The following is a 26,438-nucleotide window of genomic DNA, read 5'->3' on the forward strand; positions in this document are numbered from 1 at the left end:
AAAAACCACACACACAAACTCACTCTCCTGCTGGTAATAGCTTATCCAAAGTGACCACTCTCCCTACAATGTGCATGATAATCAAGGTGGGCCATTTCCAGCACAAATCCAGGTTTTCTCACCCCCCCACCCCCATACACACACAAACTCACTCTCCTGCTGGTAATAGCTTATCTAAAGTGATCATCAAGTTGGGCCAATTCCAGCACAAATCCAGGTTTTCTCACCCTCCACCTAAAAGTAGACATTAGACATTCATATAAGCTTCAGTCGTAACATCCCAGTTGTATCTCTGCATCTCTGAAGTCAGAAAATGACTCTGACTCCTTTCCAACTACTTTAGAATTCATTTTTCTGTCTGTTCTTTTAGATAAATCCAGAATATCTGAGGAGGCGAAGGGTCCATACATTGAAGTTTAAAAATGTTTGTGTGATAAATAAAAAATAAATGCCATTTGGATTGCAAATATAAACCCTTAACCACGTAATGTTTGAAAAAGAAATTTTTGGCCTATAAGAATGTATCAGTTCATTTGAATTGGAAACCCACAGCAAAGATGCTATTAATATGAGATCATAAAGCCTGAGTGATATGCTGAGCACCCAAGCAACTGGTTTCCTGTTGTGTTATTGACTATCTAAATATAACTCATGTCCTCAGTGCAAAAGATTTTCATCATTTAAAGCTATAGATATTACCAGAACAACCAAAAATAAAGCTATAGATATTACCAGAACAACCAAAAAAGACCCTGAAAAAGCTGATGCAAAGAATCTTATATTAGTTTTTGCCATTCACAGAAGCTGGAGAAATTTAGGATGGTTATTTTTGTTTTTTTAATTCTTGGATTTGTGCTGTCTTTTCTAAATGTTCCTGAGGTCTCACTTACCATGTTTTGAGCTTCTTCAAATAAAAGATATAGCATCTCTCAGTTTTGTGACAACTAATGTTTTGTTTCTGTTGTTTACATGACAATGATTTGTAAACCTGTTAAAACTTCCTAAATAAAAGGATATAATGAATGTATCATCTATTTGAGAACTGAAAAGAAACTAAATATAAGTGTCTATAGTGCTCCCTTACTATAAACCTGTTTGGAGAATCGTCATGTTGTATTATAAAGAGGTCTTCCGTGGTATTGAGGGTGAGAGACCAGAAATGGTAGAGGAGACATTTAGGAGGGCTTTATAAAGAGAGGTATGATATACTGTATCAAGTGGTGTGGAGGTTCATTTTTTAAATAAAGGTGCATATAACAAGAAAAATGTTATCCAAATGCATTACTACTGGTATTTTAGGAAATGTCTGCTCTGCAATAAAACACCTGTGGCTGACCCATGTCAGCAGACTTGAGCCCAAGGGGCTCAGGCTGAAGGGCTATAAAATTGCAGTGTACATATCTGGTCTCGGGCTGGAGCCCAGGCTCTGAGACCCTTCCCCCTTGCAGGGTCACAGAGCCTGGGCTCCAACTCAGACCCGAATATTAATACTGCAATTTTATATCCCCGCACCACAAGCCCAAGTCACCTGACAGTGGCTAGCTGCAGATGTTTTATTGCAGTGTAGACATAGTCTTAGTTACTATTAAAAAAATGGTAGGGTCAGATTCTGACTGCCATATTTACATTAATGTTGCTCTCAATGTAGTATTCTCCTATGTGCAACAATTGAAGTATCTAACTATCTGTAGTTGTTAGTCCAGCAATGAGAAGCAATCCCTGCCCAAAGAGCTTATAATCTAAATAGGCAAAATAGACAAGGGCTGAGAGACATCAACTTATGAAGCCCTCATCATCGTAGTATCAGAGCATCTCCCAAAGTTTAAAAGAAGTAACAAAAAAATCTTTCTCTCTTTTCTTTCCTGCCTGTGGGAGTAAAAATTTGAATAGTCACCAGAATTTCATTGTGAGGCAGTGGATATACTGTATGAAAAACTCAATGAGGGAAGGCTAAGGTGAAGAAATGAGTTTTGCATTTAGTTCTGAACATACTGAGGTTAGCAGTCATAGTTCTGTCCCTTGGCAATGAGTTCAACAGTATAGGTCCAATTCCTGTGCAAGTTCTGGCTTTCAAGTTATTGTCCCTATGGGTGCTCCACCATAGGATGTGTATGCACTTGTGCACTCTTGACCAGATGCTTTAATCAGCAGTGTCCACAGGTCTGTCCTGTGCACTATACACCTGGTGCTCCAGTGCAAGGGCATCTAGGGAGGGGCAGAGCCATTGCCACTCCAGTTCCTTCTCAACTGCCATTGGCTAGAGACGGATCACTGGGGTGTATTTGTTCTTCTTTCTTGTTTTGTTTTCAGTTTTTTATTTTAGTTTTAGTTTTGAAGTACAAGTTTGTGCTTCAGGGCGGCTCCCCCACCTCAAGCTTTCTTTGTTGCTTGTGGCACTCTCTACCTGGTTTGTGCCAAGGGCTGTAGGTTTCAAACCCTGCCAGACCTGCCACAGATCTTTCCCCCTCAGTGACGAGCACTCTAGCTGTGTCCGGTGCCTTGGAGGGTCACATAAACCATCAAATTGCAAGGTCTGCACAGGGTTCAAAAGCAGATCTTGCAAACTGACGGAGGATAGATTGATGCTCCTCCTAATGAGCAATCCCTGAGGCCTGGGGGATCCAAATCCTCTTCCATTCATCGGCTTAGCCTCTCAGGCCTCACCGGTGACTTCCTGAACTGTAAAGGCAGCTTCAGAAAAAAGCATTCAAAGAAGAGAAAATCCCATTCCCCTAAGAAAGACTTCAGAAGGGGTAAGGTCACCTCTTAAAGCTGGATTCAAGAAGACCGCGCTTCCTATTATAGCAGGGGTGGGCAAATATTTTGGCCCGAGGCTACATCTGGGTATGGAAATTGTATGGCGGGCCATGAATGCTCACAAAATTGGGGTTGGGATCAGGAGGGGGTGAGGGCTCTGGCTGAGGGTGCGGGCTTTCGGGTGGAGCCAGAAATGAGGAGGTCAGGATGCAGGAGGGGGCTCCAGGCTGGGGCAAGAGGTTGGGGTATGGGGGAGTGAGGGCTCTGGCTGGGGGTGCGGGCTCTGGGGTGGGGCTGAGGATGAGGGGTTTGGGGTGCAGGAGGGTGCTCCAGGCTGGGATCGAAGGGTTCTGAGGGCAGGAGGGGGATCAGGGCTTGAGCAAGGGGTTGGGGTGCAGAAGGGGCTCAGGGGTGCAGGTTCCTGGAAGCAGCAGCAGCATGTCCCCCCTCCGGCTCCTATGCTGAGGTGCAGCCAGGCATCTCTGCGCACTGCCCTGTCCACAGGCACCACCCCTGCAGCTCCCAATGGGTGCCCCTAAACATAGGAGCTGGAGGGGGGACATGCCGCTGCTTCCAGGAGCTGTGCGGAGCTGCAGCATGCACACACAGAGCGGCCCCCAACCCCCAGCTGGAGCCAGGAGCGGGCAGCCAGGAGCGGGCCGTAGTTTGCCCACCACAGTATTATAGGTACTGCTGAAGCGCCTGCGGGCCTTAGTACCCAAGAGTCGGCACCTCCCAAAAAGACATCCCATTCCAAGAGATCTTCCAGTAAACAGCAATGAGAGGCCCCATCCTCAGTACTGGGAGCAGAAGCCTCTAGGCACAGTAACTCATCTAAGATTAAGGACTCTAGAACAGTGTTTCTCAATCTTTTTTTATACAAGGGCTTGGCTTGCTGCCTTTCAAAACTGTGTCAGGCAGATCTCAGGGACCAGTGCCAGTCCACAGACCGGTTGTTGAGAAACACAACTCTAGAAAAGCTGCCTCTAAGACATCAGTATCGCTACCTTCTCACAGTTACAGAACGTTCAGACTGGCTTCCGTCTGTCCTCAGTACCATCCTCCTCGGTGTGCATCAGTTCAGACCACAGGGACAATGGTCTCTTCAGGACTGGGTCTGGCCCTGATATCAGCTATGTCCCTGGCTCCTCCTATCCTCGACCTTAACCAGCTGTTACTCTCCAGGTTCCTGTCCTATGAGGATCTTCTCATCTCAGAAGAACTGGAATCTCCCCTCTTAAGGGGCACTGAGAGAGGTTCTTTCCCAGTACCATTACACCAGCCAGTGAACAACCCTCCTTTCTCTGGAGCAGGACCCCGACCTCCAGTACTGACCCAATTCTAGTATCACTTCCCAGAATCAATGCCTGGAGCCCCTCTACTGGACATGGGGGGAATGATACCACCTCAGATTCTGAGATTTCTGTGCAGGGCTCTGCCTCCCTTCCATAACATCCCACACCTTTGGAGCTGTTTCCCAAGGAGGACATGCCAGAGCCTAGCGGACACTCCTGGCAAGAGCATCTCTCAGGACCCTTTCCTTACCCACCACCACAGTGGGCCTATGGGAAACCTTGGACTCCCTATGGAGACCAGATTTATAGAGTACCCTCTCATAAGAGACCTCACTAAGAGTACCCACCAGTATCACAGTGGCCTCTGGTTCTACAAGTTCAGTCACCTATACTGCTCCTTTCCCCTGTCCAGGAGGAGACTCAGGAGGGACAGGAGCCAGCAGCTGAGGAGGAGACACCTCCATCATAAAAATCCTTCTCTTTCCATGAGGTGATGATGTCAGCACCACCCTTCTATAGGATGATTTCAGGGCTATTCAGAACCTAATGAAAAAACTGGCTGAATCCCTCTAAATTCCACTGAAGGATATTCAGGAGATACAACATTCCCTGGTGGACATTCTGCCCTCCAGAACAAGGTCTCCTTGCCTATTAATGAGGCATTATTGTCACCATCCGTACCGTATGGCAGACACCTGCCACCATTGCACCCACATGCAAATGGCCAGATACAAAATTTACATTCCAGCGAGGGGACTGGAATAATTTTTTCTCTCACCCCACTCCCAAATCACTGATGGTCACAGTCATTGAGAGAAACCAACAAATTCTCTCCAGTCCACACCCTTGGACAAGGAGTCTAAGCACTTAGACCTTTTGGGTCAGAAGAGCTATTCATCCATTGCTTTTCAGTTTCAGGTTGCAAACTACCAGGTCTTGATGGAAAAATATGATTTCAATAGTTATTCTAAGTTTATTCATTTTATTGAATACCTGCCACAGGACCAAAGATAGCAATTTTGAGCATTCATTTCAGAGGGTCAGTTAATCACTAAAGCTTCCCTTCTCTGCTGGTCTCCTTCAACGCTGCCAACACAGCCTCACGGTCCATGACAACCACAGTAGTTATGTGGCAAGCCTGCTGGCTACAAACTTCTGATCTCCCCAACAAAGTTCAGAATACTGATGAAGACCTCCCCTTTGAAGGGCCTAAGCTCTTCATTGGCGATGCTGACACCTTGATATCCACTACCTCAAAGATGCCAGGGCAATGCTTCATTCACTTGGAATTTATACATCTGGAACAAAGGTATTTCAGCAAATCAGACAGCTTAATGCTCTTGACTCTTTCAGTACCAATTGTCCGGGGCTTATACAAGCTATCCAGGGTTGTCCCTACCACCTCACCTGAGGAGCCAAATTGAAGCAAGAGCAAGCAGTGGCTATACTGAAAGCATCTGAGTGGCTGAGACAAGTGTGGTTCCTGGAGCTGCTTCACCACTCTCTGACAATACCTCAGTGTCTTCCTCTCATACCAGATTTCCTGACACAGGATGTGGGCACCATAACCCACCTCAGGCTGTTCTCAAGAAATTCAATCCATGCTCTTGAGCACTAGAAATCCAGCCACATGCAAAGCCTGCCTGCAAAAGTGGAAACACTTCCACCTCTGGTGCGCTTTCCATTTTATACCCTCTTCGGAATCTCCCCTCTTGAGGGTTCTTGATTAACTATTGGACTTGAAGGCGCAAGGACTCTCTAGAGCTCCATTAGAGTGCACCTGGCCACTATTACAACTTTTCACTCACCCATTGAAGAGTTTTCAATCTCCACCCATCCTACGATAGCCAGGCTCCTTAGAGGCTTATCCAATCTGTTTCCTTATGTCAGAAATTCCACACTACCATGGGACCTTAACCTGGTTCTTAGTGCCATGAGGAACCTTCTACTTAAACCAATGGATAGCTATTCACTACTTAGCCTCTTCTTCTAGACTTCATTCCTGATAGTCATCACTTCAGCCAGAAGGATAGGGGAACTAGGAGCACTCACGGCCGACCTGCCCCACACCACCTTTTACTGTGACAAGCCTTCATTACACCCCCATCCTTGTTGTTGGCCAAAGTTCTCGTCAGAGTTCCATATCAATCAAGAGAGCCATTTCTGTGTTTTATCCTAAACCTTGAAAGAGGAGGCTAACCTACATGCCTTAGATGTTAGGAGGGTACTTGCCTTCTGTCTTGACAGGACAAAGACTTTCAAGGCTTTCCCCCAACTATTTGTATCTTTCATTGAAAGGTTAAAGTAACAGCCAAGCTCTATTCAGAGACTGTCAACGTGGTTTCAGGTTGCATTGTAGCCTGCTATGAAGTTGTTGGGTTGCATCCCCTACCTAAAGTAACAGCTAACTCCATCAGGGCTCAATCCACGTCCATAGCCCTTCTTAAAGGCATTCCCATCATGGAGATCTGCAGGATCACAATCTGATCCTCAGCTCACATCTCCAAGCATTACTCCATCCTAACTGCTTCCAGGACTGATACAGCCCTCAGTGATGCTATCCTCAAAACCATCTTGGATCTACCTTTTCAGCACCCTCATCCATCTCAAATTACTGCTTAGGAGTCTCCTACAGTGGAGCATCCATAAGGACAGTAACTCAAAAAAGAAGGAGAGGTTACTTACCTATACAGTAATTTGCGGTCTTTGAGATGGATTGTCCCTATGGGTGCTCCACCTACTATCCTCCCTCCCCTCTGCTGCAGAGTCTAGAAGGCTTCATGGTTGAGAAGGTACTGGAGAGGAAGTGGATCTGCCCCTTCCTAAATGTCCTGATCCCAGAGCACAAAGTGTATAGTGCACTGGCATGGACCCACAGACATTGCTAATAAAAGTCTCCAGTCAAAAGTGCAAAGGCATGTACATATCCTACACTGGAGCACCCATAGGAACAAATAATCTAAAACATCTCAAATTACTGTACAGGTAAGTAAACTCTCCTTTTCTGTGCTCAAGAGTCTTTTCTAGTGCTTGACAACATCACTGTTCCTGTGGAAAATAGCTGGGGGTGGGGGTGGTCAGTCATATTCAGGGAGAGAGATGCAATCTTTCAGATAGCTAGGGCCAATCCCATGATTAAACCTGACTCTATTCCATTGGGCTTTAGGCAGAAGGTGGAGCAGCTATGCAGAGCTGTTTTTTTTTTTTTTTTTTACAGTAAGCCTATTTGTTAGCTCTTGTATTTTTCTCTGAAGAAGTTCCTGATCTGATTAGTGAATTAAGAATGATGTAAAACTCATGGAAACATAGGCATCTGTTTGCACCAAGTTGCTAAATGTCTTGCATCAGACATTTATATGAAGCCTCATAGAAAACCCTGTATTGCATTGTGTTTTCATGTGTGTTTGCTCCTTGGGTTTTAATCTCTAATGAATTCCCCAAAAATGCAGTTCCCTATTCTTAACTGTTAAGAGCTTTAGTTGTGGCTGAGAATCCCACTTGGTCTGAGTCTGGTTTGCTTTTGCAGAGCTGGGAGTTTGGAATCCCACTGTGCAGAGAGCTGGCCATTCAATATGAAAGTCTGTATGATTATCAAAGCCTCAGCTGGATTCGGGTAAGTGAAACCAGCCCTTCTCCCTCCAAACTCTTTATCCATTTCTTAGTGATTACTGCTGAAATGTCAGAGAAGTCTGAATTAAAAAACAAACATACTGTTCCTCACACAGTTAGGATGGTTACTTTCTAAGTATGTCATTTTCCCCCCTCTGCCAAGATTACAGATCTGTTCCTGCAACCTTTACTAACAAATAGACATAACTGTCCCAAATAGGCTCATTGAAGTAACTTTTGATCCTGCCAGCTGTAATTACCAATAAAATATATGGACAACTGTTAAATATATAAATATGAACTATGCCCACAAGCACAAATACATACATATATATTTGTATTGCTGCATTAAATTTTATTTATTTATATATTTTCTTTATTGGTGGCCAAATTGGTCTCCCCCTCAGTGCTCTGGTATTATATTAAATTTATTCTAAGTGCAGCAAGAGTAACATGTCAGTCTAGGCTTATGAGAAGATAAAGAGAGATAAATAGAATACAAAGCACAGTGAAGTTCATGGTATTCCTGCCAACCATGTGGATTCTCTCATAAAAGCAAGTAATTAATTGTCAGGATGAATTTGTGTCATTGCAGCTTTTATCAAAAAATCTTAACCAAGGCATTAATAAGAATTTTAAACTCTCTGGTTAATCCATCCTGGTTTATGTCCATAAAATATCAAGTATTATCTTAAAATAAAATGTGCCATGTGTTTGTGAATTGAGTCTCAGGTTGATGAGCACACCTGTCTAATGATGAAGCTCAATTCAGTATTGTATCATTATCCTAAAACTGCATCAGTAAATTAGTTGTTATAGCTGTTTCTTCATTGGTTGGATTTAATCAGTCAGGTGAAAAAATCTTGACTGGTGGGTAACAGCCATTCATCTGATTCTTATTCTCATCTCTTCTGTTAAAAAAAATCTGTTTTTTGTTCCGTTTCCTAAATCTGTATTAGACATGCGTTTCTTTGATGAGTTTCTCCCCGTCTTCTTTTTTTTCCCCAGTTTCTGTCTTGCTCCTTCATTCTATTTCCACATCATTCTGTCTGTTCATTTATTCTACCTGTAATGTTTTGAGGCTAAAGCCCCTTTTTCAGAAGAAGGGTTAATGTATGCAGGTATCAAGAAACTTGACTCAGAGTCTGTCTGGGCCAAAGTTGCGATTAGGTCCCCTGCACTGGAGACTAGGACTCCAAACTGGATTTCTCTCTCCAAAAAAGTCACCACAGTTAATAGTGAACTACCTGTGAGCCTTTTTGAGCTTTGAGTTGATGTGGCCCAGCTGGACAATGGGGTCTGAGAGCCTGCTTTTGGCACAGGCCAGCATACTATTAGTAGAAAAGTACCTTTTTCTTCCCCCAAATAATTTTTTTCCTTCCTCTTGTTAAACTTATGGATGTCCAGAATTCCAGATAGTCTAGACCATCTCCACTTCCTGCCCTTTCATGCCCTTTGGTTCACTGTTTAATCTGTGGGAGAGAATATGGTTAAAAGAGGAGACTGGGATTCAGAAGATCTAGACTTTAATCCAATTTTTGCCACTAACTAATTCTGAAACCCTGAACAAATCACTTTCTTAAATTTGTATGAGTAACTCCAATAAAATTTAATTTAATGTAAAATGGGGATAATTAAATTTACCCATAATTAAATTTTCCCAGGAGTTTTGTTTAATTACTGTAATGTTTAAGTGTTTTGAAATCCTTACATAACAGGCACTACGTAAATGCAAAGTATTATTATGAGGTTCTAATGTTGATTGAGATTCTGAAACAGTAGCAGGAACTTTGAGTTAGATATCAACTGCTTTTTCCGTCCACAGAAAATGGAAGCTACCTATTATGATAATATCATGGAACAGCAGCGCTTGGAACCTGAGTTTTTCAGAGTTGGTTTTTATGGCCGGAAATTCCCCTTCTTCCTTCGGGTAAGGCAGTTCAGAAGAAAGTGCAACATATCAACCAGGTCTGGGGTTTTTGTGGGAGAGAGCAATGTTGTGAATGTTGAATGTTAAAAATAAGGTTTTTCTTTGAAAGGGATAGAACTGATTGATCCAGCTCAGAGACTTCTTTGTGTCATTTCCACTGGGCTATTTGCCACTCTCAAACTCTGTGCTTTAATATTTTGTATTGTTTTGTAACTATCAGGAACAACCAAGGGTAGCTTTATCAACACCAACCATTCTGGAAACTTAGAGCTGATTTTTGGTTATGCAATAAACACAGCAATCTGGAAAACATCAAACCATGGTGGCAAGTTGGCCATGTTTCACACTGATTGGTGTGAGATGTGTCAGGTCCTGCCATGTAATCTCTCTTGCTCCTTACAGTGAGAAATGGGTAGCTTGTTATATCTGCTCCTGTAAAGCCATCTTACTGGGTAAACTAAAGGAACTGAACCATTGGTAATAAGTGATGAAGACACAGAGGGGCGGATTTTCAGGTGCACAGATTTGCAAACTCATATTAGGAGTTTTGATACATACACAGTTGTGCATGTGAAAAGTCTTATCCAGACTCAAGAGCATTTCTTTCTCTCCATTCAGCACAGAACCCTGTTGCAGCAATTCTGGCTGTAGTACATTACAAACTTCCATTTTTTCATATCACATCATACTTACAAGGTCTCAAATGAAGTTCAGAGCCTAATATCAATGTGGTGACTCTTCTAGGCTGCTTGTACACTAGAATTTTCAGACATGTTCAGCCACAGCTGTAAAACACAGCCCCTCATCTACATAAACTGCTGTCAATCCTCATTGTCCACTGGTCTATACATGATCAACTGTAGTTGACTCCTTTTTTCTCATAGGGAATCAACACTAAAAGCCTAGCTTAGCAAAATGAAGGCTCTGAGTGGATATGATTGCGGTCTATAAATATATCTGGGAAGTAAACACCAGAAAGGTAGACGTGCTATTTAAACTAAAAGTTAATTCTTATAAGAACAAGTGTTTATAAACTGACGGTGAATAAATTTAGGCTGGAAATTAGAGGAAGGTTTCTAAGCACCAGAAAAGTGGAGATCTAGAACAGCCGCCAGTAGGAATAGTGGGGATAAACAACCTAACTGATTTTAAGATGGAACTTGGTAAGCTTATGAATGAGATTATATGATTGGGTTGCCTGTCATAGCAGGGGACTGGACTTGATGACCCAGGAGGTCCCTTCCAGTCCTGTGTCCCTAAAATGGGTGTTGCTGATTATCGTTTGACACCTCATATAAAACTTGTCTGACAGTTCTAGTGTAGGTGAGCTCTAGCCGACTACATTGACAAGATAAACTAACTTGAGACAACTAGAACTCCAGATTTCTGGTTTTCTTCAAGGGAAAGTATGACGAGATTGTAACCAATCCTATGGGGCATAGGAGGAAGGGAGGACAGAGCCTACAATGGTGAGAGCATGTGGGTGCTTTGTTAGTAATGTATATATTTTTAAGGTTTCCCAATTTAAAAAAATTAAATTACTTTGAAGGGAGTTTAAAAATTTAAACTCTGGTGTATAGGTAATTTGAAAAAAGTGTGTTTTATGGAGAAACTTGAAGGGGATGGAGGCATGATGGAATAGGTCAGCAACAGAAGTGCCCACTGGTGGAGGACAGCATAGAACAAGGGACAGACATGAGAAGCATGAAAGAAGCAAAAGGGCAGTTAGGCATACAGTTTGGATGGAGGAAAGGGAGCTGGAGCAAAACAGAAACAGACTAGAGTAGAAAGTTAAGCCAAAGCTAAGATGTGCAAAGCCTGTGTCAATTAGCTTCATTCTAATATGGAATGTGAGTGGGAGTGGGTTAGGGGATCAAAAGAGATGACAAATCTTACAAGAGTGAACATAAAAAAAATTAGTAAGGGCTAGAATATTAGGGGTGCTCAGACCCTTGTAACCTACAGAATCTTACATGATAAAAATGATTTGCAGGGTCAAAAAACAAACAGAAAAGCATAACCACATCCGGCAGTTCTACTGTGAAAAGCAAAATGTAGAAGGAACCAGTATCAACACATATGGAGATTTCCAGAGGAAATTATCTCAGTTTTACCTTTTGTATCTGGCAGTGGAAATTTCAGAACATGAACAATAAACTAGTCAGTATAGCAGAGGAATTGATCCTAAGGTCTGTAGTTCCATAAGTGAACCTACCCTGCTTTTCAGTGGTGGACATACAGCTGCATCTTGGATAGTAAGTGACGTGGCCTGTATGTTTAAGAATATGCATGAGTTTTCGGTGGTACAACAATTCCTCTTGATTAAATTGTATAAGAGTGTGGGAATTGCTGCTAGTGACAGTAACAGCAAATACACTGTATATAATTATAATCCCCATTAATTCTGTAATTATATTCCATAGCAGTGTTTCTGATAGCAGAGTGGGAACTGATAGTGTAACAACCTCAATAAACTCCCTCTTTCTCTCTTAACGACTGATAGTGTACAGACATTTCAGAGACTGAGTCCGTTAGCTGACGTATCTGCATGGATCATATAGTTACATGGTTGATGAATGTTAATCTAAAGAAGAGTAAGATTTTCAGTGATTTAAAATAAAATATGTATTCAGAATTCTCAGGGCTCAAATAAGCACCCAACACTTTCCTCTGGTTTATTTTATTTTATTTTAAATCCGCAGATTTTAAAACAGGAAATTACCATACTCACTTCCACCTCTTCCACTTGGTAGCAAACATCATCTAAAAATGTCATTGTTCATGTTGCTATGAATTCTGAATCTCTTTCTGTCCTGGCTATATAAAGGTCAGTTAATTAAAAACTGTCTGGCTTCTACATTACAGAAGTTCAAGTAAGGCTTGACAAACCACGTTTTGAGAGCTTGCACTGGCTTCTGCAGGGACGAATCTGTGTTAAATGCAGATTTCTGGTATTTTTAGTGCATTATGGTTAGAACCATAATAATTTGGTGCATAGGCTCACAATTTCCTGGGTTGCTACAGTCAAAAGGCACAAAGTAGGTACAACAATTAGTAGAATGGGTCTCTACTTTGAAGGTGAATCTCTTCATGACAAAGTTAATAATAGCTGGGAACTTTGTGCATTACAGACAAAACTGTCCAGACCCATCATGTAATATTTCTTCCTGTTCAACCATTGCTGTGACTGATGTATGGTAAGTCAGATATGTCACAGATGGAACTGATATCTGTTCCAAAATTATGTAGTATGAGGCCATGGAATAAGCATTTATTTTGCCCATTGGACTTGAAGTGGTTTTGCTTCAAGGTAACTAGAGTGTGCCCTTTTACTTGTATTACAGTGCTTCCAGAATAGCAGGTGACCTATCATAACCCATCAAGAACAATCCATTATTTTCATTTCTAATTTTAGTACTTCCTAAAGCTCATCCACTTTCTCATATTCCATGCAATGTTTAAATACACTTCTATCCCAATATAACGCGACCCAATATAACACGAATTCGGATATAACGCGGTAAAGCAGCTTTGGGGGGGCGGCGGCTGCGTGCTCCAGTGGATCAAAGCAAGTTTGATATAATGCAGTTTCACCTATAAAGCGGTAGATTTTTTGGCTCCCGAGGACAGCGTTATATTGGGGTAGAGGTGTATGCTGTAAGGCAATAAAAATATTTAATTCTTTAGCAGAATTTCTTTTATTTATCTTGCCACATTTTGTCAAGACAAACAGGAGATCTGTTTTAGCTCCAATTTTCTTCCAGCTGAAGGAAGACGCACCAATTATTCACAAGCACCTTAGCTTCCAGTTCAAGAGGAAGGCAGAGAAAGACTCACCCATTAAACAAGGGTATTAAAATGTACTTCTTGCCACTACAACTAATGTACAAGTGAAACAGTGCTGTTTTTCTGTCTGACCTTAATATTCTTTCATTACCTTTTGTCCTTTTCAGACTGATCAGACAGATAGTAAGTGTTGACACCCTAAACAGTTTTGTCTCCACTTCACAATGAAGGTTAGAAATCTTTGCAAACTTCTTCTTGGAATGGAGGCTAAATCTTTTTATACAGGATTCTGCAAAGTGAATGGACAAAAATAATGACTGCCCTAGTCCAGAACTAGTAGCTGCTCAATTGTCCTTCCATGTACAGGTAGGTGGATCTTTACAGAGAAGAAAATTCTAGTAGCAGGACCTCCCCTCAGAGCAACTCACACCTCAGAGTTACAGTTCTCTGTCTACTACTCGGTGGAGTACGGCTCCATCCTTCTGCAGTCACAAGACTATGATGGCCCCTTCAGAGGACAGAGGGATAGAAACGTTATGCTTGGAAATTAGAACAGTGGTCTTGCAGGCTGTGGCCAGGGTTTCCTGTCCCTCCTGCTGTCTCAGTCTTTCCCTGTGAACAAGGTTATGGGACTCAGAGAGCTTTGGCTGGCATTCTGGGAGTACAGAGCTATCTCCAACTCCCTCTTGGCCACTATCCATGATCAAGACCAGGCCTTATTTGATATGACTTTTTCCTGGGCACTGTGCGTGATTTATCAAGGCAGTCTACATGGCTATGCTGAAGTCAGGTTCCCACCAAGCTCTGTTGTGGTGAAGGGAGCTGCAGAAGCAGCAACTTTACTTTGATCAAGTAGCCCCATGCCAGAAGCCATTTTTCCAGAGGTTCATCCAGTGGCCACTTGGCATTTGTCTTCTCCTTACCCTACAAAGTCTCCAAGGGATACATTTCTCAGTGCCAAACACCCAAACAGCAGCCTAGCCAAAAGCAGTCATAGTCAGACCTCCTACTACCAGAGATGAGGTTCCAAGAGAATGCAGAGACAAAATAAAAATCTTTATATTCCTCCTTCCATTACAGTAATCATCTTTAACATGAAACATAAAGAAAACTCTCACTTCCTTTCCCCTATCCCTGCAGGCAACAGTGATCAAGAGCTCTAGGCAGACATAGCTCCCCCCCCCCACCCCCAAAAGAAGAAAAATGCTTAAGGACGTCAGAGACACTGACATTCTGGGGCATAGTTGGTCCCACCATTTTACCACAGAGAACACCCATTTATTGACTGATGAAGTATCCAGGGTCCTGTACTTATCATCAGAGAAGGAAACTAGCAAAAAAGGAAAATCTGTCAGATGTTTCTTCTACCTTAAGACTAAAGAAGACATGTTTCTCCATACACCCAAATCTCCTTGACTTTGTTAAAGAGAAGGCTCACCCAGTAGCACTCCATCTTTTCCAAACTGTAAATTGTATCTTGCCCAAAGAGGCATTAGAAGAATGGATTCCCAATGTGCACTTGTCAGCCTTCAGTATTAAAGAGAGCTCTATTTGCTTTGCATGAACAGTGGCCATCAAGAATCTGTTATAGACCGGTGGATACCCATTTTAAGAATGACTAAGAGCTTGTCTCAAAATGTATTTCAGTCAGCATAGCCTCAGCATTTGGTCCCAAGGAAACAGACTAACAGAAGTCAGATAACAGAACAAGGAGCAATGGTCTCAAGTTGCAGTGGGGGAGGTTTAGGTTGGATATTAGGAAACACTATTTCACTAGGAGGGTGGTGAATCACTGGAATGGGTTTCCTAGGGAGGTGGTGGAATCTCCATCGTTAGAGGTTTTTAAGGCCTGGCTTGACAAAGCCCTGGCTGGGATGATTTAGCTGGGGTTGGTCCTGCTTTGAGCAGGGGGTTGGACTAGATGACCTCCTGAGGTCTCTTCCAACCCTAATATTCTATGATTCTATGTCAAATCTAGAACAGGGGATACCTAAGAAGTCATGCAGAATGAGGAAAAACTTGGAGATTTTCCAGTGTGCCACAAAGTATATCCACAAAGTTGCCTTCAACTTAGTCTTTGCCATTAGCTCTTCTTACTAACAAGGACATGAGGGCTGTATGGCTTTATTCATAGCAACTGGATGTCCAGGCCAAACAGAATTTTATTGTACTACCTTTTCCAGGCCAGTACTTTGGGGACAACTTAGACAAGGACCTAAAAGATAATACAGAACAGAAGTCCTATCTCCCAGAAAAGAAACACTCTTAGTCTTCCTCTCAGAATTTTGTTACTTTGGCTGCTCTCCAGCAAAGTCCAAGGTTAGCTCTTGTTTCAAGTGGGCCTTCTCATTAAGGTTGTCCAGAGACTGAGAACTACAGAGGCCTCCAACAGACTTCTTACATCAGAATATCAGCAGATCCCCTTCTCTCCCCAAAGACAGAATTCATGACTGCAAACAAGACGGGAGAAATCCACCAACAATTAGTGTGTACCATCTAGTTTCAGATAGGCTGTATGTAGAATTCTTTCAACTTCCACTCGAATGCATTTCATCACTTTATCAATTCCTTCAAACTTAAAACAAAATAAGATATTGCTGGCAGACATTAGGCACCTGGTCAACATTCAAGCAATAAATCAAGTTTTAATGTTAAGAAAGATTCCAAAGAATATGATAATCCTGTTTGCCCTCTCCAGTAGATCAAAAGTGCATAATGTTGTCTAACTCTGCACCCATTTAAGTCAGTGGGAGTTTTACTCCTGACATCCGTGGGAGCAATTAAACCAATTCTGAGCATTTTTAAGAATCCCACCCCTGTAATCTACTTGACTATAGATCTCAAATGGATAAATTTTTTCATAGCCTGTAAGTAGTTCAAGATGAAAACACTAAGCAGCATGTAGCAGCAATGGAACTGGAACATTTCCTTGCATTCATCAATTTTAAAGATGCCTATGTTCATATTCCAAAAGTTGAGTCCTATTTTAAATAACTTCAGTTTTTTAAGTCTGAGTCATTACCCATTGACATTTCTGTCCATCAGTTTTTTATGACACCCAGAATATCTTCCCTAAGATTTTCATCACGTTGGTCATGACACTGTGCCGGTGATATATCAGTCTTTAATTTGACAACTGGTTGATCTGAGCACTGACAGTGGATAAAGTATGTTTTGTAGTGTGGAAGACTAAAACTCTTCTGTCAGCTTCCTGATGAATGTGGAAGAGTATCTTGTAATTAATTCAACAGCACACTTACGCACAGGCACAGCAAATGCAGCATGTGTGTGCAGTTTGTTTTTGCCTTTAAGAAGTGAATCTAAAAGTCCATGAAGTTAGCAGCTCACCTTTTCTCACCTATCTGCGTATGACATCTTGCAGTTACTGGGACCATAGACTCCCTAACACATTTAGTGCTGAGTTACATGTCTGTTCATGGGGCTGTCCAGACATAGATAATTTTTTGATAAGAGTGGGATTGATTCTTGAGTTTGTGTGCCAAAAGACTAGAGAAACTGAAATACTGTGGGAGAAGCAGTATGGTCAAATGGATGAGGCACTGGACTGGAAATCAGGAGACCTGAGTTCAAATCCTAACTCTCCCATTAATTTGCTGCGTGACCTTGGGCAAGTCCCTCCATCTCCCTGTGTCTGTGTCCCCACTCACCTTTTGTTTGTTTTGTCTATTTAAATTGTAAATTTGTGGGGGCAGAGGCTCTCACTATTTGTACAATTTATGACACCATAGGGCTTAGATCTTGGCAGGAGCCTGTAGGTGTTATTGTAATACAAAATAATAAATAATACTGTTGCCCTTCTAAAAGATGGCTGGAGCCTTGCACATCAGCTTCCAGGTGGAAGAGAAATCAGTGAAGCAGAATCTGGGTATATCCTAAATATGTTGTTTTTTTGGGTAATAAACACCAGTCCTGGGACAGTGATGGTCACAAAAAGCATGCAGGCAATGCCTTCAATCAGAATTTTCAGCCCAACACCAATTGGGTTGACTCGGGGCAATTCTGCCTCAAGAAATGACTCTTGCTGGTTGCACAGCTCCCTCCACAGAGAACCTTGCATAACAAAATGGACAACACCATATATGTTTTTCCTAGACTGAACATCTTCTCGCACTTTAAGGAAAAGAACTTGGAAGAGTGTAGCAATGATACCTGGTTACACCTTCCATAGAAGTACCACATTTTGTCTCTCTCAAGCACTCAGGAAGGTCTCTGATCTCATATGTCCCAATAACATTACATACAAAACCTACATGTGACAGAATGTGAGTTGCCTAAGGCTGATTTCCCATTCTGTGCACTTTGGAAGTATGGCCACATGGGGCAAATGGATGAGGTATTATTTTATATACTCAATGCTTAACTAATTGGTGGTGTCATTCAGCTCTTCAGCTGGAAGCAGTTAAGAGAGGCAGGAGGAAACAGAAGGGAGGGGGAATGCTGGAAGAAAGGGCCAGAGAAGCCAAAGATCTCAGAGAGGTCAGATCTCTCTCTCCCTCTCCTGCCTTGTGCCTTGTTAGAAGTTAAAGGCTTGGGGAAAAGCCTTATGCTGTGAGGAACAAGCATGTATAAAGCACATTATAATTACAGCACTAGGTATTGAACTTATCACTGGTGTGCATGAGGACTGTCTGCAGTACAAATCCAGGGTGAGGGAATCCCGCCCTATGACACTACGTTAAATGAATGTTAAGGTTGCAAAGAAAAGCACATGAAAGTTAGAAAATGTCATTGTTACAATTGCCCGTGCAATCTTATTTTGACTCCATTGCATATGTGCATTATTATAGTCTTGCCCAACGTGATATAGAACCTAAGAACAGCCATACTGGGTGAGACCAGTGGTCCATCTAGCCCAGTATCCTGTCTTCTGACAGTGGCCAGTGCCAGGTGCTTCAGAGGGAATGAACAGAACAGGCAATCATCAAGTGATCCATCCCCTGTCACCCATTCCCTGCATCTGGCATGGCAAACAGGCTAGGGACACCATCCCTGCTCATCCTGGGTAATAGCTATTGATGGACCTATTCTCCATGGACATATCTAGTTCTTTTTTGATTCCTGTTACAGTCACGACCTTCACAACATCCTCTGGCAAAGAGTTCCACAGGTTGACTGTGTGTTGTGTGAAGAAATACTTCCTTTTGTTTATTTTAAACCTGCTGCCTATTAATTTCATTTGGTGACCCCTAGTTCTTGTGTTATGAGATGGAGTAAATAACACTTCCTTATTTACTTTCTCCACACCAGTTTTGTTGCCCTTTTCTGTACCTTTTCCAATTCCAATATATCCAATATATAGAAAGTACATGGCAGAGCTTGGGATAGAATCCAACTTTCCTGGATCCCATTTCAGTGCTTGAAACACAAGGAAACATCTTTTCAACCCTAGTGCTTAAAATTTGGTAGTTATAATCAACTAAAAACAGGGGCTTTTCATGGTGTTAGGCAACTTTAATTATGGGCATCTCTACAGCTCTACCTAAAACACCAGTACAAAATGGATATAGCAAATGTGTCTATGTGTGCTGTGGCTAACAGCAGGGAACATTTCTGTTCAGCCACAGGCAAATAGCCCAGCAGGAACAGGCACCTCTGAATGTCCCCTTAAGAAAAGCACCCTATTTCAACCAGGTGACCATGAATGATATCACTCTCCTGAGGATAACACACAGAGATAAAGAACGGATGTTGTTTGAACGCCAGCAAACATACACTGCAATGCTTTGTTCTGCAATGATTCCTAACTACATGTTACTGGCCTGGTGTGGTAAAGTGTCCTACCATGGTGGACGGAATAAGGCTGCCCTCCCCAGAAACCTTTTGCAAAGGCTTTGGGAGTACATCCAAGAGAGCTTTATGTAGATGTCCCTGGAGGACTTCCGCTCCATCCCCAGATACATTAACAGACTTTTGAAGTAGCTGCACTGGCCACGAATGCCAGGGCAAATTAATCATTAAACACGCTTGCTTTTAAACCATGTATACAATTTAAAAAGGTACACTCACCAGAGGTCCCTTCTCCACCTGGCGGGTCCGGGAGGCAGCCTTGGGTGGGTTCAGGGGTACTGGCTCCAGGTCCAGGGTGAGAAACAGTTCCTGGCTGTCGGGAAAACCAGTTTCTCTGTTTGCTTGCTGTGAGCTATCTACAACCTCCTCCTTATCATCTTCCTCATCCCCAAAACCTGCTTCCATGTTGCCTCCCTCTCCATTGACGGAGTCAAAGCACACGGCTGGGGTAGTGGTGGCTGAACCCCCTAAAATGGCATGCAGCTCATCATAGAAGCAGCATGTTTGGGGCTCTGACCCGGAGCGGCCGTTTGCCTCTCTGGTTTTCTGGTAGGCTTGCCTCAGCTCCTTAGGTTTCACACGGCACTGCTTCGGGTCCCTGTTATGACCTCTGTCCTTCATGCCCAGGGAGATTTTGACAAATGTTTTGGCATTTCGAAAACTGGAATGGAGTTCTGATAGCACGGATTCCTCTCCCTATACAGCGATCAGATCCCGTACCTCCCGTTTGGTCCATGCTCGAGCTCTTTTGCGATTCTGGGACTCCATCATGGTCACCACTGCTGATGAGCTCTGCATGGTCACCTCTGCTGATGAGCTCTGCACTCACCTGCAGCTTGCCACGAGGGCCAAAAAGGAAATGAGATTCAAAAGTTCGCGGGCCTTTTCCTGTCTACCTGCCAGTCCATCTGAGTTGAGAGTGCTGTCCAGAGCGGTCACAATGGAGCACTCTGGGATAGCTCTCGGAGGCCAATACTGTCGAATTGCGTCCACACTACCCCAAATTCGACCCGGCAAGGCCGATTTCAGCGCTAATCCCCTTATCGGGGGTGGAATAAAGAAATCGATTTTAAGAGCCCTTTAAGTTGAAAAAAAGAGCTTTGTCATGTGGACGGGTGCAGGGTTAAATCGATTTAACGCTGCTAAATTCAACCTCAACTCCTAGTGTAGACCAGGGCTAAGAGTGATTGGATTTGTGGCTGCATTTGAGTGCAATTAACAGGAGCTCAGTGAGTGCATTCTGGTTGTTTATATTTTGGAAATACAAGGGGATCTTTTTGTGGAGAGGAAAAGTCTGTCAGTGCTTTTGCTTATTGTGTTATGTGTATATCAAGATGTATAAAGGTTACCTAAAATGGAAGTTTCCTTGCTTTGGCAGGTGTTTCACTTAAGTAACCTTAATTCTGATCAAAGTTTTTGTTTATAGGACTATAGTTAGAGAACTGAAATATAGTTTTCATGGGACTCAGGGCTTTAGAAGGTCAGACTCCCTTTTTACATTGTTCAAAAGTTCCAAAAAAGATCATAAAAGATCCAAATACTCTCTGTCCAGGTGGATTCATGACTTCAGTAAAGAGGCATACCTGACTACAGGGATTCCATGGATCATGACCCTTAGGAATTGTAGCTCACTCAGCAAAAGGGATGGCAGTTTCCTGATTTGAAGAGGAAGTTAGCTAAGCAGCCATTTAGAATTCAGTCCATAATTTTTCCTGACAGTACTACTGGATGGGTGGGAACGCTTCCATGCTGGCAGCATTCTGATCACCAGCCCTGGATACCATATTCCAACATAGTAAAAACTATTTTTTGTCTTTTTGTCAGCAGGTTTTTATGGGCCTTGCTGTGGATAATTATTAAAATGCTAGACAGAGATCTTTAGTGCCAGGTCAGGGAGCATCAAGCTTTTTGTCCCTTACCTGCAAATTTCATTTTGACAAAAGACTTTCCCAATCCACAGTGTCACATCTGGTGGTTCTGTGACAAATCCTGGATGATGTGGGGGTCAGGGGTGTTTGTGTGTCTATATATTTATTTGGGTTTAGTTTAATAAAAAAAAAGCAATCTATCATTTAGCTAAGAAGCCATTCAGATGACTTCTTTGGGGTGGTCTTGTTGCTGAGCAGTTGTTCAGTGGGAAGGATCAATCTACTTATGTGTGGGAGGACAGTGGAACAGCCCATTAGTTCTGGGTTAGAGGAGCTTCTTGCAAAAATATAATGTAGAGGTAAGGAACAAAATGTCCTTCTACAGTCTATGTTAAATGCAGCTTTCACACATAGCCCATTCCGCCTGTATCTCTTGTGATTAATGCTAACAGTATGCAAATATCTTTCCTAGGGTAATGTATTAGCTTCAAGGTCTAACAATTTAATTGCCCAGCTGGTTTTAGAAAAGGAGAGCTCAATAAAAAAAATCATCATGTTTTTCTTACAGAATGGAAAGATCCCAAATAAGTGTAGAGGCTTTATAGATCTAAAGATTGTGTCAGCCTTCTTTTACCAATCTGGAAATTCTACAACTGAGCAGCATTAACTCTAGGATTGATTACAAGATGCAGAGATGAAAGGAACTGCTTCAAATTACCAGGGCCTCAAAGCCTTGTTCTGTTTGCTGTATCATTTTTCCTAATTTAACTTACAGTAATGGAGCATTCTTCTAATGTAATCCAAACATGAATACCACACTGAAGGCTCAGACTATGGCAGATTTTTTCCCAAGGTAACAGCTCAGTATTTATTTTTAGACTAGATTACGCTGCTTCTGCCCACACTTGCCTGGGCATAGAGGGCTATGGCTGCAGTGTGACCAGTATGGTTTTGCTGCATGGAAGAGGAGAATTCAGTGAGTCAGCTCTTTAGGGGCTACCTGAACTTCTTATGAAGAATGGAGATTTGGGGTCCGGCGATTTGGGGCACAGCCATTCCCTTCCATGAAAGACGGTGTAGTGTTTGAAGGTGCTCTCCAAGTGTGGCATGGAAGATTCCTTCACCATGCTGGGTCCCTGCAGACCTTATCAGTGCATTATTCAGTGTGTGGGATGAGAATAAGATTTGCGCCTCTGTGCACAATTGAGGGAGTTTCCAGGTTTCTCTCCTGTCTTTAAAGATCCAGACAAAAAATGAAAAGAAGATAAAAGGCTGAAATATCTGGGAAATTGTTTTGCCAAGTAGCATAACAAGATTTTTTACCAGCTTAAAACTAAACAAGATTCACCCAACAGAGATTTCTATGTGTATTTACAAGTTAGATGGGTTTAGCTGACTATATTAGACAGAAGCAACTATATCTTCTTTTTAAAAACATCTTCTGGAAGAGTCACTCCTTTCATGACAGGTATCTAAGCAGCATCTTTCTAAAATATATGGCCCTGTTATAAATCATGTTTTCAAATACATAGGCCTCAAATATCTATGGCAGTGAGATTTGCAAGGCTATCCTTACACAATAAACCATGGCTTGAAGCCTTGGCTTACCCCTTTACTTCACTTGTTACAAACACAATGTAAGTAGATGTAGTTGTTTTTATCTTTTGTTCAGTGGCAGTGCTCCATCACTTTACAGCTGAAATACTAGCAGACTTCCTTAAGCATGGGGTGAAAAAAGTCAGCACATTGTTTCTGGGAGTGTCTTGTAATTGGAATTTTCTGGACTTCACTGCAAAATTTTGTCAAATGAAAAAGGGGACAAATTTTTGGGGTGGATATAGAAGAGATGCTGGATCCTATCCTGATTCCAATCAAATCATGCTGACATTTCACCATTGACTTCAGATGATTCAACCCTTTATCTAGATTCATTTTTGAAAACGACAATACATTAATTTTGCTTGCAAAAAAGAGATTCTGCATTTCAGGACAAAACCTGTTGCTCCTACTCTGTCAGCTTGGTTAAAAGAATTTAAAACATATTTGGACCTGCTGTGGATTAGTTTGCATCTTTAATGGGACAAAAGAGGAAACTAGATTACTAGTAACATATGTCTTACTTCCAGTAGTTACTCTAAACAGTTGCTTCAGTCCACGTTCCAAGTTTAATCTTGGACGCTGAGTTGTGGATTCCTATGTTTGATGGCATCCATATTATAGATAGATATAAAGTTAAACATTGTAAATAATTAATAGTAATAATTAATAACTAAGTAGTTAAATCTTTTTAAGATGTTTTCATAACTTTATCATTTATAACTTTTATTTTTGATGTAATAAAACAAAAATTTAAAAATATATAGATTTTTGCCTGTTATTATGTATGAAGAAGACTTGTTCCAATTAAACAGCAAGGAAAGCAAAGAGAATGGTTTAGGAATTTTAGTGGTTTTCGTGCCTGTTTGTTTTGCAGAACAAGGAGTATGTATGTCGAGGCCATGACTACGAAAGGCTGGAGACCTTCCAACAAAGAATGCTGAGTGAGTTCCCACAAGCCATTGCAATGCAGCACCCAAACCACCCAGATGACACCATTTTGCAGTGTGATGCTCAGTGTATCCTTTCATAAGGCAGCCTAATGTTAATCAAACTGTTGTAGGATACAAAGGGTATAGGGAAAAGAAAACTGTTTCATTTTAGAAATTCTTGGTTCATATCTGGCTTTAGTGATAGGTGTCATGATTTTCATCATCTCCAACTTGTGTTTAGTGGATATTTATCTACATCATTGCACACCAGTTGGACATAATTGTCATTTTTGCTTAGGGAATACTTCAGGTCATGGCTGATGTACATTCTCAGGACTGTGTGGGAAGATGTGCCCCGTGCCCAGTCTGGTCCATGCTTTATTCTAACCGTTACTGACACTCGCTCCCTTATTGAACATTACATTTCACCAGACATCCACCTGGCTACCTTCTGCAATTCCACAAGAGAGAACCATGCAATTAGATTCATGCCTATTCTCGACATACTTTCCATTTTGTTTGTTTTTCACTTCACCTTCCTTGTACACTGCACGTTCCTTTCCATTCAGACTGTCTGCTCTTTTATGCAGTACATCAGACTTCATCCCATTGATACTAATCTGCATTGTGAATTTAAATGCAGACAACAAAAGTAACAGTATGCATCTGATGAAGTGAGCTGTAGCTCACGAAAGCTTATGCTCAAATACATTGGTTAGTCTCTAAGATGCCACAAGTACTCCTTTTCTTTTTGCGAATACAGACTAAGACGGCTGTTACTCTGAAACAAAAATAATGTTGCTGTGCAGTGTCTGAGGACTGGCCCACATGGCATTTGTCTGAGAGTGTGAACATTTTAGGTGAGATGGGAGGGGAAGATTGCCTGCTAACTCCTATTTCACCAGTTAGCATAATGAACAGTACTTTGACTTTACTGACTAATAGCCTCAAGTTAAATTTACCAGGAGTAGAATGGTCAGTATTTCCCATTCCCACTGCTGCCTTCCATCCCTGACAGAACCCAGTTTTTCCTTGCTGTGTGATGCTGAACCACCAAATAACAAGGGTTTGTTTTGGGTTGTGACAGTTTGGGTTTTCTTTGCTTTGCTTTCTCATGCCTTTTCTACACACAAGTTGGACGAGTTTAATTAAATCGGTTTCTAAACTGATTTTGTTAAATCAGTACAACCTGTGCATGTAGACAAAGCCTAAGTTAAGGCCAGATTTTCGAAGGTATTTAGGTGCTGAAAGATGCAGCCCAGATGCCTAGTGGGATTTACAGAAGTGCCTAAGCAAGTTAGACACCTAACTTCCTTTATCATCAATGAGAATCAACTGCTTAGGCACTTTAGCAAATCCCATTAGGTGCATATTCAGTTGCCTAAATATATTTGACAACCTGGCCTGAAGTTCCTACAGCACTCTAGTCCCCTAGCTCTGGAGATGCTAGCCCAATGAGTTGCTGCTACCTTTGAAGCAGCAGTGAAAAGGAGAGGTGTGTAATGGAAGGAAAAGGGAAGCATGGATTTCACACTTTCTCCATCGTTTTTCTTTTGGTAACATGTGACATCCCTAAGGGAGTCATGTTTTGTCTCATTGTTTTCTTATTTGATGCCTCCGTGTGTTTCTTTGACTCCTCGTTTTGCAGATTTACAGATATATGCAGTGACTCCCATCCCAGACAATATTGATGTCCTACAAATGGAACGTGTGCCTGATCGTATAAAGAGCTTTTATCGCGTCAACAACATCAGGAAATTCCGCTATGATAGGCCTTTCCACAAAGGTCCAAAGGACAAAGAGAATGAATTTAAGGTAGGAGCACTCAGTAATAGTAACTAAATTTTAATATTTCCAGGGCAGGTAGTAGTGTCTTCCTCTTCTGCATTTGTATAGCGCATCACACGATGGGGCCTTAATCCTAAATTGGTGCCGCAAGATGTTGTTTTAATTCAAATAAAATGCAGGACTGTTGAGCCCAGTGGTTGCACACCTGGCATAAGTAAAGCCTACTCTGTTTAAAAGGTACTTGTGGCAGTGCCATGGAGAGGGATTCTGAAGCAATAGGGGTTGTTTGGTTGATTGACATATTACCCAAAATGATCTCTTGGTTCCCAGCTAATTGATAGCAGACCTAGGGTCTGAGGTCTAGAAACTAACTGAAAGGTTTGGTGCATTGCTTTAAAGCACACTGAGTTTTTTTCTTTGTGTTTAAATGTAAAGCAGACTTCAGTTTCATGTTACATTCCATTGTGAAAAACATAATGTCTGCTCAGAGTATTAATGCACTCTTCTATTCAGCTACTCCTGAACAACTGCAGTGAGAATAAGAGTGTTCAGATTCTGAGTCACTGGGTCCCCCACTTACTGTATTCTTTGCAGAGCTTGTGGATTGAACGTACCACTCTGACACTGACTCACAGTTTACCTGGGATCTCTCGGTGGTTTGAAGTGGAGAGAAGAGAGCTGGTAACATTTCTTATACTTGTAATTGGGATATGAATGGATAGTTTCTTCAGAATGAAGGATGGACAATTTAAAGCCTCTTGGCTGGGTCTAGCAGTTGAAAAAAATTCATGCTTCACTGGTGGATATTGCAGAATCCATTCCCTCAGCTAAAATAATTGCTAAACATAACAAGAGGAGCAGTGTGAAGGGAACAGAGCAGTCAGAGTAAATGACAGTGAGGTGTGATTCTGAATCTTGATAGCATCTTCAGTCAGTTATTCAGAGACATGTGACAGCTATTGTAACTGCTAAGATGAGTGCGCAGTGAGGTGAACTGAGATGTATTGCTGACACACAGGAAAACTGTTGTGAAAAGCCATCATAACAAAATGGCTAGCTAGTCTGCAAA

The 26,438-nt window shown here is 41.9% G+C and overlaps 1 protein-coding gene across 2 annotated transcripts in view; it reads left to right on the plus strand.

The window, feature by feature from the left end:
* Positions 1-26,438, plus strand: part of DOCK3 (dedicator of cytokinesis 3) — a 585,745-nt gene that overhangs the window by 527,457 nt on the left and 31,850 nt on the right. For both annotated transcript variants that reach the window (XM_084634267.1, XM_084634266.1), the window contains 5 exons: positions 7,579-7,665; positions 9,487-9,591; positions 23,527-23,668; positions 25,230-25,396; positions 25,964-26,050. In XM_084634267.1, the coding sequence (XP_084490393.1) occupies positions 7,579-7,665; positions 9,487-9,591; positions 23,527-23,668; positions 25,230-25,396; positions 25,964-26,050 (588 nt within the window). The remainder of the gene's footprint in view (positions 1-7,578; positions 7,666-9,486; positions 9,592-23,526; positions 23,669-25,229; positions 25,397-25,963; positions 26,051-26,438) is intronic.

Source organism: Lepidochelys olivacea (genome assembly GCF_965140295.1).
Source record: "Lepidochelys olivacea isolate rLepOli2 genome assembly, chromosome: 7".
In the NCBI taxonomy this organism is placed as follows: Eukaryota; Metazoa; Chordata; order Testudines; family Cheloniidae; genus Lepidochelys; species Lepidochelys olivacea.